Here is a 17,743-nt window from a genome sequence, read left to right on the forward strand (position 1 = left end):
ACCCAAACAGATGTAATAGGTACAAAAGATTAAATCAACAAATCAATTATTCACAGACCCCGACAGTAAAAGTATTATTGAAAAACCATCTGAAATTGACAAAAAGTAGCAGCATGCTGACATCTTGTCTGAACTAACATGGAAATACTTTTTAATATAAGACAGAAATTGATTGGTTGAATGACCTGAATGATATAAAATAAACCACTCAAGACAAACATTGAAATTGATTAAAAAAATACTGAATATCCATCAAGAGATAATATTCTGATTCATGGAAATTACAGGTCAATCATTTCTCCCTTATTTGTAGATAACACTATACTTGAAAGTGACATAACTTTTTGTAACAAAGTATTGTAATGTAATTGAAAAAAGTTTGTGCTGAATAATGAATATAAATATATATATATATAAGGTATGAAGACCTTTTACTATGAACACAATTATTTTTTTCTGCTTATAGGGCAGTTGTTCTTGGAATGCCAATGGGAACATTTCTGGTGGAGTTCTTTAAAGTAGCCAAAGCCTTCAATCCTTTACAGTTAACAGATGGTGAAATTGGGATCTTCACAGCTACACTTATTATTTGTCCAGGTAACACAAATATGGAGGAAAAAAAAACATTTTCTTCATGAATTGCTGTTCTTAAATTCTTAAATTTTTGAAATAATCATCAGGTACACCTGAGGTCTAAAGTTTGTAAAACTAAAACTTTAAAAAACATTTGAAATAAACACAAATGGTCAAAGCAGAACATCTCAAATCTCCACAAATTAGTTTGAGGGTGAGTTACAACCTTAGCTTTCATACAGTTACATGAAATACAGAATAAAATGGAGTATTTTTAAATGATAAAAAGTTATGATCTGAATTTTGGGGAGGATGATTGCTCCCCTTATAAATGAAGAAACAAGAGTAAAGGTCCCAAGGTCCTTGTGAGCTTTGTTGGGTCAGAAATACTCCTCTCTTTTCAGCCCCTACTACAATGCTGCTCTGGACATTTAGAGTTAATCCCTTGTACAACTAGTCCAAAATATTGTATACAATCCTGTAAAATCCTAGATTGTAATGAATATGATTGTCTGAATCTATTCTCTCATTATTTCATTCGGTGTGATATTAATGGTTACAATGCAATGGTTTCATAAATTTTCTGATTTTTAGAACTCAGAATGAAAAAAATTTAAGGATGTTTGCTACTCTTGTTTTTGACTTTCTGTCAGATTTCTGTCTCCTTTAGTTTTATCCATGTATTGCCTATAAAAAGTTTCCCCACTAATCCCTGCTATTCTTTTCCTAATTTTATTCCAAAAGAGTTCAAAAAAACATTTTTGAAAATCTTATTAAATCCTTGTTATTTTTTGAAAGAAAAAAGGTGCCACTGTTAAATATATGAAAAATCTAGAGAGAATCATTTTCTGCCAAATTTTCAATTGATTTTATCTTAAAAACAAGGACACAGACCTATATTTTTTTTCTGTTTTTAAGTTCTTTTATTTATATACTACAATGTATAAATTTATTACAGTCTTTTTAAAAGCTTGTTATTTTGAAACAGAAGAGCGAACATCCTTAAAAGAAAACAATAGACTTTTTTCTCAATGTATGACCATCCTTATCTGTTACATGTATTTAGGTAACAAAAAAGTAGGAAATAAATATTTACATGTCATTTCCCAGTCATTGTATAAAAAGATATGACATATTTATAAAAGACTATTAAAAAAGATGGCAAAATGAATTTCCTGTTTTTTTTAAATAAATAAAAAAAATAGCAGATAAGTGTAAAAAAAATAATTGAAGAAAAATGCATTTAAGACACATTCCCAATTATTTTGAAAAATATTTCTTTTCTAATATAAGAGAGATAATTCAAACAGTTCCTGATAATTCGGAAGGAAAAGAATTTTTTTCCTAAAATATAAGATAACCTTGAAATCTTAGTTATTTATGGTTCCCAAGACCCATCCTGAAAATGGTATATACTCACATTTATAATTTATTTGTAGATCGAAAAAGTATTATAAACTCGGTAGCTATAATGAAGTTACAGTTGTTGTTAATGCAGGCTTTGTATGTACTGATCAAGAAAAATCATAGTGGTAAGTCAAATCAGACAAAAGTAGTTATATATATCAAAGAAATTTGACTAATTTACTTATATTGTAAGGATATTTAATACTTTTTCAGTTTATTGATACAAGAATGTAACTAACTTACAACCAAATAGTACTTGTAAATATGTGCATTTGAAAATTTGACTGCTGTTCCACCAGAATTCAGCTTAATTTAATTTTATTTATTTTACAAAAATTGTATAAATCTAGTATTAATACTATAAATAGAACCCTATACTGTTTATGCAGATTAGCTGGGAGTTCTTTATTGCAGTAAAGTGTAGTTTTCTCTGTGTTTGATAAAGTAAATATATCGAGAAAAGAACTGATTTCTACCACATACAATACTGAATTCAGGCTTGTATAGTACACGGTTTTATTCTCCAAAATTTAACGTGCGGATTATAGAGTACGATAAGCAAAAAATAAGAGAAAAAATCTTATCATTTTCAAAACTAATAATTTACCTAATCCATATTCATATGCACACTCTCACATATTTATTTTCATTTACAAGTGGTATTCGAACTTCCGGTTTAAACAAACACAAGTTTCTCAATTGTTTTTATGCCTCACCTAGGGTTTTACCCATCCATTATGTTTTTCGGTCTGTGCGTCCATTCTTTCATCCGTCCTTTTGTCTGTCTGTCTGTCTGTCCTTCTTCAGGTTAAATTTTTGGTCAAGTTAGGTTAAAAGTTTTTGGTCAAGGTAGTTTTTGCTGAAGTTGAAGTCCAATCAACTTGAAACTTAGTACATATGTTCCCTACGATATGATCTTTCTAAATTTAATGCCAAATTAGAGTTTTTACCCCAATTTCACGGTCCACTGAACAATGATAGTGCGAGTGGGTCATCCGTGTACTATGGACACATTCTTGTTTTTTTGTGATTTTGACTTATTTTAACACTCTTGAAGTGTTCTAGAATCCTTTACAAGCATTTTCAACTTCTATTTGGTAATGGAAAACAGGTTTTTCCATGAAAATACCACAAACGATCACACACGATTTGAAATTACCGTAGTTTCATTAGACGTTTTCGAACAGTTACAAAAAATTTTTTTTACTTGAATTCTCTTGGCAATGTACCTATGCAAACTATACAAGGCCGTAAATGCCAATGACTGTTCACTTTAATAAAATAGATATTTGGGTAGCAAAAAGTTAAGGTAGGGTTATTTGTCCTGCTCATACGCAGTTCTAGTTTCTTATTGGAATATAAATGTAATTCATTAATGGAATGCCATTTGCCAATTGAAATTTACTTATGAAGTTGAATTGTAATAAATTCATAATATCAACTTATTTTTGCCTCTAGACATATATATATATTATAGGTCAATCCCAGAATGAATAACATGTCTAGAATAATTTTACTTTCTCTCTCACTTTTGTTTACACTATGGCTTAAATGTTTTTAAAATCTGTGCAATCATTTGTTTATTTTGGCATAAAATCATCTTTTCCTCAATTGAAAACTGGCTATGGCATAAGACACATATACTATACATTAAGAAATACACATCCTGGCATCATAAATTGAAAGTTTTGAAAAAGGAATTTAGCCTGTAGAATTAAGTTCAATCTTGCAGTCTATATTTTCTTTAAGTGTAATGTATCATTCCAGCTGAAATTCTGTCGAAAAAGTTTTAGCTTGAAAGTAAAACTCTTTGGGCCTTACAATTTTTTCGATCTTGTCAGCTCATATTTCTTAGTAAATTTAATTGGCATCTGGTGTTCCCACTATAATGCAAGAACTCAGTACTGCATTAGTGGTAATAACAGCAATATTCACTGTTTTTTTTTTTTTTTTATTTAATTGTAAATTCAGTTTATTTCACCACCATTAGATAATATAGTTTAAAAGATTGCTGCATATCACAAACTCAAATATAAACTTTTGTTTTCCTATGTTTTCAGACTATGACAGTTTATTTATAGAGCTGATGAAAAGGATCCCAATATTCAGAGGAATCAATGCAAAACATGCTAAGATGTTGAACAATATGAAAATGAACTCTCCTGAAACAATAAGCTTGTTTCCAGAGTTACACAAAGAAGTATTTCAGGAAAGCGAATTGGCTTAATGCAGTGAATATTTTATATTTATTAGAAACTAGTGCTATAATTTTGTCTACGCATTTACAAAGTGCGTAGAACTTTGTTACTATATTAAAACAATTTAGAATCTATATGAAATGTTGGGTGGATATTCCACATCAGTATATTGTGAATACCGGAAGTTTTCAAGGAGGAATGTAATAAGTGCATTATTATAGTGCTAATATTTGACACAAAAATTGTACTTAGCACACTTTTGAAAGGTGAGCTTATTGGATTTACATTGTCCGTGTGTCTGTTATGTGTTAACTTTATGAACAAGGATGACATTTGGTGTACAATACAATGTAACTTTGTTAACCAAACTTTTGTAAAGTAAAAAAAAAAAGATAATCACTGTCACCTACATTTATATAACATTGTAAATAGGTCATTGTCACTTATGTTTGTTTACCAGCTACAAAATTACAGAAAGATGGGTTGATGTGACCCATGATTTACAGTTTAAGGCAGTTTTATAGATAAATGACTGACATTGTAGAAATATTTTGCAGTGATATCATATATATCTCTGTATATACAACTGATAAATAATAGAAAAGTTACAACTGGTGAATGGTGTCCTATGATCAAATTGTATCTGTAACTAAATAGTTATAGACTGTGTGTCTTGGACAGCTTGGACAGCGGCTGTGTTGTTTAATTGTCAGTCTCTGAACTACAACCAGGTTAACATTTGAATATGACCCAAACAAAACAGTTGTTGTCCTGAAATCATATGATTGTTACTACTGCTGGTCAGTCTGATGTTAAAGGTTGTATGTATATCAGGGCACCTGTTGCCAAAGCTTAGTAATTTCTGGATTACAAAGTATTTAATTAACAATCTTATTTAAATATATCATATCATTTATCAATGTTTATTAACCTTATAAATCAACAAAATACATTATCAGATTACCTTACTAATAAGGTGTACAGTACTTGCAGTAATATTATTTTTATAGAATTTTTTAAATTATTGAAATTCATTGAATCCCCTCAAAGCAAACCTGAAGTGGCGCATTGGGATATCTTGTCATCTATTGTAGTGGTCATCAGTGTCACTTTGTTTTTGTTTATCGGCAACTCCGTGAAAACAGATTTTTCAGAATTCAACTAAACTTGCTCTGAATCTTGTATGGAACATGAAGATATACAGCTGCAATTTAAATTTTTGGTCTGAATGATTTTTAGAGGTTCCCATACCACAACATGGACTTCGCCATTTCTGCTGACGTTATTTTAAGCGGCAGGAGACACGTTTTCCTTGGAAGACTCTCACATTATTATAACCAGCATATCTATGTAAAGAACGTTATTTCCTTAGCAGACATAACAAAGTATTACTACTGTTTATATGCTGTTTTAAACTTTCTCTCAGCAGTGTATACCTACTTGATCACCTCAGTGCCTAAATCATGTTTATGATAATATTTCCAATGTAATGATTTCGATGTGGATTGTAAAATGGTTATTTATTTGTAAACAATATCATTTTTTACAGTTTGATCTAAATAAATAGTCAAGTCAAGTAATTTTGTTTTGTCCGGTAAGTCTGTGCAATTCATTGATATTATGGTACAAGTACAGACATATGGGAAGAACGGATTTACTTGCCAGCATTGTAGTGATTGCCAAATGCTTTCCATCACTTGGTTTAATAAGTTTAAAGACATGCGGTCAGTTTTATGGACAAATTAGCATTTTGTTTCATTGAATTTCAGATGAATTTCTCTCCAACATTTTGCATTTTGTCATGAACAAATTTCAGTATCAGCCTGTTTTTACATTTTGGTGTTTTTTTGATAAAATTTACAGTTCTTTATATTTTTATGGCAGAATTTGACTAAAATTTAGAATAACCGTCACACTATTCTATGAAGTGGTGTTGGAAAAAATTTGTTTATTTACAATCCAATGTATTTATGTTCCCATGTTATGACCATGTCTTGAAAATTATATTACTATGGCATGATTTGTTTCAGTTATAGCATTTTTCGTGTTAAAACAACAATTTAACAATTCACATACGAATGAACGAACTGTTGTGTGTTACATTCATCATATGTTAAAAAATGTTTTACCTACAATGATATACAGATTTATATAAAAATATAATTGTTATATATTAATGTTGCTGTGTATTAATAATGAAATCAGTGTGTTGAATAACAAGCATATTTGTTTTGAAAGTTTGATTGTTAGTGCAATGTTTGTTTTTCTTGCATGAATGCTGTAATTGTATACAGGTGAAAAAAAAGTAAAAACATTATGGCGAGAAAAGTGTTGGAAAAAACTGTTTTTTAACTTTGTTTTAGTGCTTGTTATATGTGTGAATGTGTTCCAGTATCAGTAGGTAACAACTCAGTATGGTGTGAGTCCTTCATGAGGGTCTGGATGGGGAATCCTTCACTTCTGTATTCTTTAATCGTTTTGACATTTTTCTTTATTTTTAAAAATAACTCTTCTCTGTAAAATTCTCATGAAAATCATTTTACTATTAGATTTTTTTTTGCTATGAAATGGTTTCTTGTTTCTGTATATGATTCATTTCTATAATCAGTATTTTATAACCGAATACTTTTATTTTTCACAGTTTATTCTTTATTTTTTTGCACCCCATTATTCTCTATTCTTTATTTTTTTTGTTTTCTTTTTTTGTCTATTCATTAATATTTTTGGCCATTATTCTCTATTATGTAAACCCCATCTAGACCCTCCTTTGTTATTTAGGGATCTATACATCACCATAGTTACACAAATAATTTGCTTGTTTATTTACTAAAGACATATATTTTCTTTTTTCCCTTCTTTTTTATTGGAAGGGGATACTATGTAACAGAGATTTTAAAAATTGAGTCTGATATACTTGCATGGATTTCATTTGCTTTACTTTTGCTCTTTTTCAACTTATTTATTGTACAAGAATAGAGGCATGGTTTTCTTTTAAACTAAACTATTTCTGTGATATTTAAATGTTTTTTAAGAAAATATTAGATAAATTAAATGTTATGAGTACATACAAAATATATAATTGTTGGAGTGTAAAATAGAATTAAAGTATATGATTTGGTTGTAAATAGCAGTTACATGTCAGCTAGAAATGGATTGTGGGTAGAAGAAAATGTGAAAGGCCATTTTTTGTTGGCAGCTAGGATCCAGGTTTGGTCAAACAGATATTTTTTTTACTGGACATCATGTAAATATTGAATTTATTGAAATCATAAGAATTAAGTTTTAACTATCTAGATAATGTTTTTAATTCTGTAAATGAAGTATAAGGCAGAGAAAAAGACCTAATAAGAAGTTTTTAACAATTTGAATTTGATTTATTTACAAGAAGTTCATAATTTAAGAAGTTGTAACAACCAAAAGAAGGTGGGATTTTTTAATTGTTAGCAATGACCCATATTTTTTTATGGTTTATAAAAGACAAATGAAGTTATGTATAAAATCATAGGATTTATAGGAAAACCCCAAACATACCATTTTTTATTTCGGCCTTAAATTTTGAGAATCTGAAATAAAAACATTAAAAACAATCTATTTATTTGTTTACGTTGTATTACATGATTATGATTACAGAATAAAAAACATCCCCGACTAACTTCACTGTCTTAATCCCACAATCCATGAATGAAGTCTTGTATACCACACATAACTATCTGATATTAGATTTTGAAGAAAAGACCAGTCAATGAATTTATTTAGTTGAAAATGCAAGTAAATTTCTAAATTGTTTGAATATGATATAACATAAGAATTCAGAGATGTTTTAAAAATAAGTTCTGCTTGATGTGGTGCAGCTTTAATGAGGACTATTTTCCTTATTGAAAATCAAATATTGCTTTCAAGATTAAGCTTTATTCAAGTTAATCAGGTTACACCCCTCTCAGGAGATTTCCAATAGCGATTGATGAAACATATTTTCATACATACATACATATATATATATTCATCTTTTACATTTATTACTTGCATTCTTATCACTGACTATAATGAATTTCTAATTTAGATTAATATTATGAATGGAAAAAATTTAATTGTATGTTCTAAAAGTAGGTCACCTATTTTTAATACTACTAATCATTTATTTATAATTTCAAAAATAATGGTTTTTTTTATGATTGTAAAGCCTTTTAATTGTCAGCTATATAATAGACCCGAAATTATTGAAAATCAAATTCTACAGTGTTTATTAAAACAAAATGGAATTAGGGTTTTATGAACAGTCTAAAAAAACTTCAAGTTGATTAAAAAAGTACAGTTTTTCAACTTTTTTTTTAATAAAATATTTTGTTTGAGCATGTTAATTTTTTTCATTTAAAATGACTGATGTAGAAATTCTATTTTAAGGTGTAAGTTAAAATGCAACAAATTTCAAGATTAGAAAAAATGTAAGAACTTCTATTTCTTATATGAATTTTTATGTAACAATAGGATACCAAAGCCCGGTGTGATCAGAAAGTTCCTTTATTTTATTATTCATATGTGATAAAAGAATTTTATTGTTTTTTTTTTTATTGTCTGAAGTAGAAAGAGTAATACATCATAAATCATGTATTGTAGTGTTAACTAATTTGTTTCCATTAGGTGTTCTAATTCTCCCCTAAACATGATCTCATCTAGTAACAAGTTAAGATTCATTTTCCCATTTGTAAAAAAATATGAAAAATATTCATAACACCTTTAACATACTTAGAAATTAGAGTACATGGAGAAAAGGGTTATACACATCTATTGAATAAAACTAGTAGTAATTTGGGTATATAGATATAAGAAGATGTGGTATGAGTGCCAATGAGACAACTCTCCATCCAAGTCAAAATTTGTAAAAGTAAATGCTTACTAAAAATTTGATCTTTACTAGACTATATGTAAGAACATTGTTGACAAAATATATATTTAATTTCTGTATAAAAATAAGAATATGATGTATGATTGCCAATGTGTTGTTTATACAGTGATAGACAATTGAGCTTTGACAATTTTTTTCTTGTCTATTTCTTCATTTGCCAAAATAAAATTGTATATTTGTAAACAATATGCACTGTATTCTCTAATAAGGATTTATATATTATTGAATATAATGAGTGTCTCACATTAAATTGCAGTCAAAATAATGAAAGGGAAACAACGTCATAAGTTATCAAGCTATTTAGGGGTTTGAATATATTGTTTGATTTCCATTTGTGCAATTACTTGTTATTATATGCTGATGTGAACTTAGAAATAAGCTATTTAATTTTACTTGAATATTCATAGGAAACAGTCCATTAAAATGAATTTAGAAGGGTAGGAATGGAAATTCTATTTTTTAGTTTTTAGAAATGAGGCGTGAGTCCGATGTGGTTGTTTGTCCATTTGATGTATGCAAGATTACACAAAGAAAGCATTTTGTTGAGGGGGTTTTTGGAAGTCCCTTCCTACCCTCCTCCATTTATTTTAATGGAATAGCCCTCAGAAAAAGAGATAGCCAACAATGTGTGCCTCTTCAATATATATAATGGTTATCATTGTAGATAAATTGTCTCCTATCATGTTAAATGTGTATTGAAATCATTATTTTTTTTTTGTAGAGTAATTTAAGTACTAACACATTCACTTATTGAACAGTGCTCTTTTAAAGTTCAGGCTTTTTAAGTTAATGTAAGACCTCAATGATTGGCTATTTACCATTTGTTCTGAAGAGAGAAAAATGAATACACATTATTATGTATCTTTTCTCAATACATATTTGCAAAGTTAAAACAGATATGAATGTTCTTTAAATGAATATAGATCTCTAAAAATCCTAAGGTAAAGATATAATTTGACAGAAGGAAAGAAAATATTAAATATAGATAAACTGGTGTTGGAGTATACACCAATGAGATAACCCAAGACTTCTAGATATCAACATACAATCTGCAACTAAAAAATGTTTTTTTAACCAAATGGGGAAAAATTTTGTGGGTGTTCAAAATAGGATGATAAAGATTCAGAATATATAAGAATAGAAATATATATATATATATGTAACCTGTAATGAAATGTTGAAGTGGTATAGCTAATTTCCCCTGTATTTATTTCAATCATGGTATCAAAATCAGAAAGTTCATGTTACCTAGAGTAACCCGATTATTAGTGTCAATAACATACGTTGAAAGATTTCCAGATTTTGCCAATAATCATAAAAATGTTATTGAGCAATTCACAATTTGGATGCAATTTTGAACTGCGCATAAAAAACCCACATGATATGACTTCACAAGACACATGTTTCTGGATTTACTTTTATGAGGTAAATTGTTTGGTAAACTTTTAAAAGTTTTAATATCTGAAAGACAATACATAGCTTTCCATCTGTTTGGATTTTTGTTTTGGTCAAAGAGTTATAACTTTACTTTTTTTTATATAAGTTCTTAAAATAACCTTTTTTTGAGTCATTAAGGCAGTAATAATTTGGTAATGTTCAGAAATTTGAAAAATACATAATATTGCTCAAACTTTGGAAGTAAACACATGAAGCTGTGATACTGTGAATTTTAATATAGATGGAAAGAAATTTTGGCAGACCCTGGTGTTTAATAAATAAGGAGTTATTGGCCACACCTCTTGATTCAAAGGATTATGATAGTCAAACAAAAGATAAATATTTATACACATAAACTACTGTATATATATATTTTTTCTCTATTCACATCTGATATAATCAACTTGAATGTATGCTTTTTTTTTAACAAAAAGCTATCCACAATTGTGTTACTCAAGTTTTAGTTTATCCTTAAGTTTTAGATTTAATTTGTGCCATACAAGCCAAATTCATTTTGTGCTTCAATTGATTGCTCATTTGTATATATCACATAATATATATATATATACATATATATAGAAATACATTTTGACTTCAAATGGTCAAGATAAGTGAATGTCCTTGACAGCTGTATCAGAGGTTATTGTGTACAGGTCAAGGTCATTATGGAATGTATTTATTTGACCTTGTATAGAGTAAACATGTATTACCATCATACTATACACAATTGTTAAATGTAATTTGTGAGAAAAATAAAATCTTTTTGTTTTGGAGTTTGTGAAATATTGTAATATTTGTTAGATCAAGTAAGTTTCAGTAAGGGCTTTTCCAGAATTAATTTAATTGGGGGGTTGGAAGGCACTTTAATTAAAATTTGATGGGTGGTGGTTATTTTAGACAGATAGCCTTAACAATGATAATAAATAATCAATTAAAATTTTATGCATGTCGGGCCTAAATAAAAAGTGCCTTCTGACCCCCCAATATATTTATTTCTGGAATAGCCCTAACAGGGTTTCACCTAAAAGGGAACATGCACAAAAATGAAAATCAAGATTAAGATAGATATGAACTAAGGAAGATATGTGGATAAAGATTAATAAGACAGCAAGCCAAGAAAACAAAGGAACCAAAATAAACAATTAATTTCCCTGTTCTCTCTTTTTTTTTTTACTGAAAATAGATTGATTTTACTTTCAAATACAATTTATATGCCTTTAAGTTTGGTTTGGCTATTAAACGTCCTCCTTATTTAGATTTGAGATAAAAACATGTTGAACTTGCCTATATCTATCTACAGTTGCTGTGTTGTGCTATGTCTTATGCACAAAAGGAGATGAAGGGTAAAGGTCAATGAGAGGGCAACAAGAAAACCCTATTATTGCATCTAGAGGTCAATTAAGGTGGTCTATACAACATGTCAAGCTGTAAACAAAGTTTAGAAAGTAATGAACAAACTCAACAGAGGCTGTAAACGATATGCTATCTACACTGTGCCCAAATTACCCAACATGACCAAAAAAAAGAGGCGAAGGATACCAAAGGGACATTCAAACTCATAAGTCGAAAATAAACTGACAACGCCATGGCTAAAAAAGAAAAAGACAAACGGACAAATAACAGTACACAAAACATAACATAGAAAACCAGACTGAGCAACATGAACCCCATCAAAAACTGGGGGTGATCTCAGATGCTCCAGAAGAGCATAGATATAATGGCTATTATATCTATGGGAAGAGTAAGCAGATCCTGCTCCACATTTGGCACAAAAGGTGCACCAAGATTTGTTAAAAGATAACTACTAACAAGGTTCTTGGCTTGGGAAAGAAACACAAACATATGACAGGGTTACCGGTACTCAAGTTTTCTTAGATCTTCACCCTCTCCTTTTTAATCTTGATCAGTGGATAAACAGAAGGAACCTCAAAAAATTTACATAAAACATTTATAACTTTAAAATAAATCTTAAACATACTCGACTGTACTTGTACTTGACCCTTATCTTTGCCATTGAAAATAGTCTGAACTGTTACTCGACCAGTCTGAAACAGTCTTAACCCATTCTCGGCCTGTACTCAACCAATACTCGACCATACTCGACCAAAGGTCTGAACAACACTTGACCAGTCTGAACCATACTTGACCATTATTCGAGTGCGTTGTTATAATGAACACAGAAGATTATAAACTAGAGGTCGAAAAAGAATTAAATAACAACGATACTTACAAAGCAATAGATAAGGATCTCACACAGAAAAAATGAAAATAAAGTAAAGAAACTTATAGAGAATTTATGTAAAAGAAATATAATAGACAAAGACATGAAAAAATATCTATTACCGAAAGGAACATGTCCTGGAAAAGTGCAAGCCAATCCCAAATTGCACAAAAAAATCATCCGGTTAGAACGATAATTAATGGGCGGAACCATCCAATAGAAAAAATCGCGGAAATAGTGGAAAACGAACTTTAGGAAAATGTACGAAACTTGCCCACCTATATTAAAGACACAACAGTTTTTTTAAACAAACTAAATGCAATACAACAGCCATTACCAGACAATGCAATAATGTTTTGTTTAGATGTAACTAAATTGTATCCAAGCGTACCAAGAAAAGAAGCACGAGAAGCATGCAAAACAGCATTAGAAAATCGATCTGATACATCAATCCCAACTGAAGATGTACTTGAAAATAATAATTTTAGCTTCAACGGAAAGCACGTTTTACAAACCGAAGGAACAGCTATTGGTTCCCATCTATGCATGAATTATTCTTGCACCTACCTCGGACAATGGGAAGAAAATGTATTTCAAAACAGCAATTTACACCCGTTTTCATATTGGAGGTATGTTGATGACATCTGGGGAATATGGGAACATGGTTTAGATGAATTAAAAAAATTTCACGAAATGTCCAATAACTTACATCCGCGAATTTAAACAGAAATGCATTACTCAACTGAAAAAATCGAATTCCTTGATGTGTTTATACACATAGAAAACGGACAACTTAAAACAGATCTTTATACAAAATCAACAGATAAACACCATTACTTACATGTTTCGTCAAGCCATCCAAATTCTGTAAAAAATGCTATACCATATGGACTCGGTATTCATGTCAAAATAATTTGCTCAACAGAAGAAAATTACAAAATAAGAAGAGAAGAAATAAAAACGCACATGAGAAAACGTGGATACAATAACTCGTCAACTGAAGTTCAATTAAAAAAAGTCGACATTTTAAACCGAGAAGATCTATTACAGTACAAACCAAAGAAAGAAAACGACAGAGTACCCTTAGTAATTACTTTTTCGAAAGCGCTTCCAAATATACATTCAATTCTAAGAAAAAATCTTAAAATTCTCCATCAATCTAACAGGCTAAAGAAAATATTCCCCGATCCGCCTATCGTAGCATTTAAATCGATAACAACATCGTAGTGCACAAGAAGCATAATTTACTATTTTATAAACAAACTAATGGATGTGCATTATGCTCACACATAAATTAAACCAAGGTATTTTGTGACAACACAGGGAAAGAATATACCATTCAGGGACAAATAAATTGTAAAACCGTAGGCATAGTATATGCAATTAATTGTACAAAATGCGAAAAATTTATATATGTAGGACAAACGGGTGATACACTATATCAACGGATGCTATTGAACTTTTCAAAAATACGAACAAAGAAAACAGAAGATCCGGTAGCCAACCACTTCATTCAGCATAATCATTCGATGAAAAATTTAAAAGTTACCGCCATAGAAAGAGTATTTGGAACAGAAATTTACAGAAAAACTAAAGAAGCCTTTTGGATAAAAAAATTAAAAACTTTAGAGCCTGATGGACTCAACACAATGTATGAACGATAATGAAAATATTTGTATAACAAAAGAAAAAAACGCGGCAAATGAACGTCATAGTAGTTATTATAACGTAATGTATCCAAGCAATGTAATTGTTGTTTCAATGTTGTAATTTATTCCAATGAAGAAGGTCGTAATGGCCGAAACGTAAGGGAATTTGTGTTATAGTTTTTATTATATATATCAATATAGTAATTATGAATATACGCAATCATAGGGTTGAACGTTGTTTTCAATTTAGACTTGTTTGTAATTATGAATATATATATATATAATTCGTCTCAAATATATATAGATTCTACCACTGCATCGAGTGTGATACGATATTTATCCACTCGAAACAGTTAATTTTCAAATTTAAAACGCGAGGCTCGCCGAGCGTTTTAAATATTTAAAATTTAACTGTCGAGAGTGGATAAATATCGTATTACACGAGATTTGGTGGTGGAATCTGTTTCTCTAATGATTTTCAAACAATACGCAGGCAAATTAATTCATTCTTTTCGAATGATCTGCAAAAAGATGTGCTCTTTCTATGTGACGTCATCAGGCATGGGCGCCTTTTTTCATGTCGTCACAATAGGAAATTCAGAGGAAAGCAAGAAAATTCGACGTCATAATCGGATTTTAACCAATGAAGAACTGAGATCAAACGAACCACACGTTGATTAATTTTTTTTTATACAATGGGTGCAGAAAGGGATAATATGACGAAGAATTAGAGAAATATAAATATATAATTCGTCTCAAATATATATAAGTGTTGATGAATATGATGATTATATTATGTTTATTGTGAAATTTTGGTTTCAATGCTATATCAAATACATTTTGGATTTCAAATTGTTGTTCACATTTCTAGCCAGGGGAAATAGCTGTTGTTAGAACAGTTCCTTAATTGATGAAATACAATAGATAGATACAAAAAGTCACAGGACAGAAAGTCACAAATTTGATAGGACAAAAAGTCACAAATAATTTGTTTAAAATTGTTTAACTATATAAGAGAAAGTTCTTGAAATAATTTCTTTTTATTACATATACTCATTTAACAGTTAAGGAAATCGTTCATAAGCCTTGATAAATGAAGATTTATCAAATTTTATAGAATTTAGCTAAACTTTGAAAGGACACATTTCTTGACACGATGAAGCCATTTAAATACCAAGCCACTTTGACAAAATCGTTTTCTGAACAATTGTATGATATCATTGTTTTTTTCAGAATGAATTTTGTTTACAAAGTTGCTTTATATATAATAATTCAATAAAATTACAATTCATGTTTTTAAAAATAAGCGTTTTTTTATTCAAAGAAAAATAATCTCAAAACTGAATTGTGACTTTTTGTCCTGTGACTTTTTGTCCGAGACATTTTGTCCTTGACTATTTATTCTGTGACTTTCTGTCCTACATTAAGTTCAGACTAGGGTGAACATGGTTCAGACTTGGTCGAGTATGGTTCAGACGCGTATAAAATGGTTAAGTACTGGTCGAGTAAAGGTCGAGTATAAATTAAGACTGTTAAGTATGGTTCAGACTACAGTCGAATAATATCAAGTAAAATTCAGACCAATTCAGACTGGTCGAGTAAAAATCAGTACAGTCGAGTACAAATATAGGTCATTTAAGACTTTCACTGGTTTGTAGTGATTTCCAATCAACAGTAATATATTATTGCCTTGTATCAGTTTCATACAAAAATGCCAGGTGAGCGATACATGGTCTTTTGAGATAAGTTCCTCGTCACTTTAGCAGACCTTTCACTTTTGCAACACTTGGATATCTATAGTAATATTCGTGAATATGCTTATTTCGTATGTTTTTCTTTACAATAACACACACTCAATTAAATTCGTATCTACTAGATTTAGAGCAGAGATGACTCTGTGTTTGATCTCCGTGAATTCCATCTTCCCGTTTCTACTAATATTAGAAATTTTTACCTTTGGAGGCTTTGAAAGGTTTTTAAAAAGTAAAGTAAAGGTAAATGATGAGAAAAATTTAAAAATTGATGTTTTTCTAGAGGAACTGTATTATATAGCACTTTGGGAAAGGCACATAAATAGGTCACGGAGACCTAGGATTTAAACAACTTAATAATCACTATGCAAATATTTCTCGAGATTCCATCGAACTATTTTTTTCACTTTGGGACATGAAACTGCAACACGAAGAAAAATAATTTGGGGAAGGGAGTAGTATCCAAAAAGTTCAACAGCAGAGGACAGGTTGATTAAATGGATTTCCAATCAAACTCAGATGGAAACTATAAATGTCTTATGGTGTACCTAAATCACCTAACAAAATGATAAATGTTTTTTTTATTTGCTCGCATTTACATTTAAGGCATTACGATTAATCCGCGGACACATTTTTCAGAATTTAAGCTTTAATCCCAGGATTTAAGAATAATGCATAACATCATTTAGGCAATAGACTTACTGCCTAGGCGTTAGCTTATTGGAAAAGGATTTAAGCTTAATGCCTAATTTCACTTATTGCCACTAACATATACATGTATTAGATTGATGATATCAGAAAACTAAATCCGATATTGTTTAAGATGGATTTTACATTTTCAATCTATTTGAAATTATGCAATTCCGATTCGTTCATAACTGAACATAAGAGTACAAATACATAGCTTATGATTATTGCAAAAACACATACCATTCGAAGTTCGATAACGATATCGATGTTACTCGGAGTTTGATGGAATATCAATTTTCACTTTTTGTGAGTCTCTTTTTTTTTTTATTTTCACTTTTGTACACATTTACTACCTTCATTGAGTAAGGCAAAATATATATTTCCATTCTTTTTTGGGCAAGGTTATTTCTTTTCACTTCTTACCAGGCCAGAAAAAAAAAATAAACAAATAGAGTGGGTGGCGCATATTCGCCTTGGACACATTTTCGCCGTTTTGCTATTTCTTCTGTAAAATGTTTGTGCCTTTACCCAATACTTGCCTAAAAAAATGGTAAAGGCTGTTTGTAATGTTCGAACAGTTGATATTCCTCTTTACCCCATTTCCAATGTTATTTGCACATATTGAGAAATACGCAGGTGTTTTTAAATGATTTTGGCAATTATGTAAGATTTATATGGCAATCATGCGCAGTCTTAAAGTAAATATTTGCGAGAAAAATCGTATAAGAATGATCTCTCAAGCTAATTCATGTAATGGCAAACATTCGTTTTTTATAATATACCAGGATAATGAGGATTGTCATATCATACATTGCGGCGAAAATGTGTCCCCCATGGTACACGAACAACGTGATTTCCTCTTGAGTTTGCGTTTTTAGAACAATTAACCAATGTTTTGAAGATAATTTCTTTAT

At 29.9% G+C, this 17,743-nt stretch overlaps 1 protein-coding gene across 2 annotated transcripts in view; it reads left to right on the forward strand.

The window, feature by feature from the left end:
- LOC127723768 (uncharacterized) overlaps positions 1-11,291 on the forward strand; it is a 69,943-nt gene extending 58,652 nt beyond the window's left edge. For both annotated transcript variants that reach the window (XM_052230520.1, XM_052230527.1), the window contains 3 exons: positions 467-597; positions 2,013-2,105; positions 4,041-11,291. In XM_052230520.1, the coding sequence (XP_052086480.1) occupies positions 467-597; positions 2,013-2,105; positions 4,041-4,207 (391 nt within the window). In that variant the 3' untranslated portion in view covers positions 4,208-11,291. The remainder of the gene's footprint in view (positions 1-466; positions 598-2,012; positions 2,106-4,040) is intronic.
- Positions 11,292-17,743: the final 6,452 nt, after the last annotated feature.

Source organism: Mytilus californianus, unplaced genomic scaffold (genome assembly GCF_021869535.1).
Source record: "Mytilus californianus isolate M0D057914Y unplaced genomic scaffold, xbMytCali1.0.p SCAF_1, whole genome shotgun sequence".
NCBI lineage: Eukaryota > Metazoa > Mollusca > Bivalvia > Mytilida > Mytilidae > Mytilus > Mytilus californianus.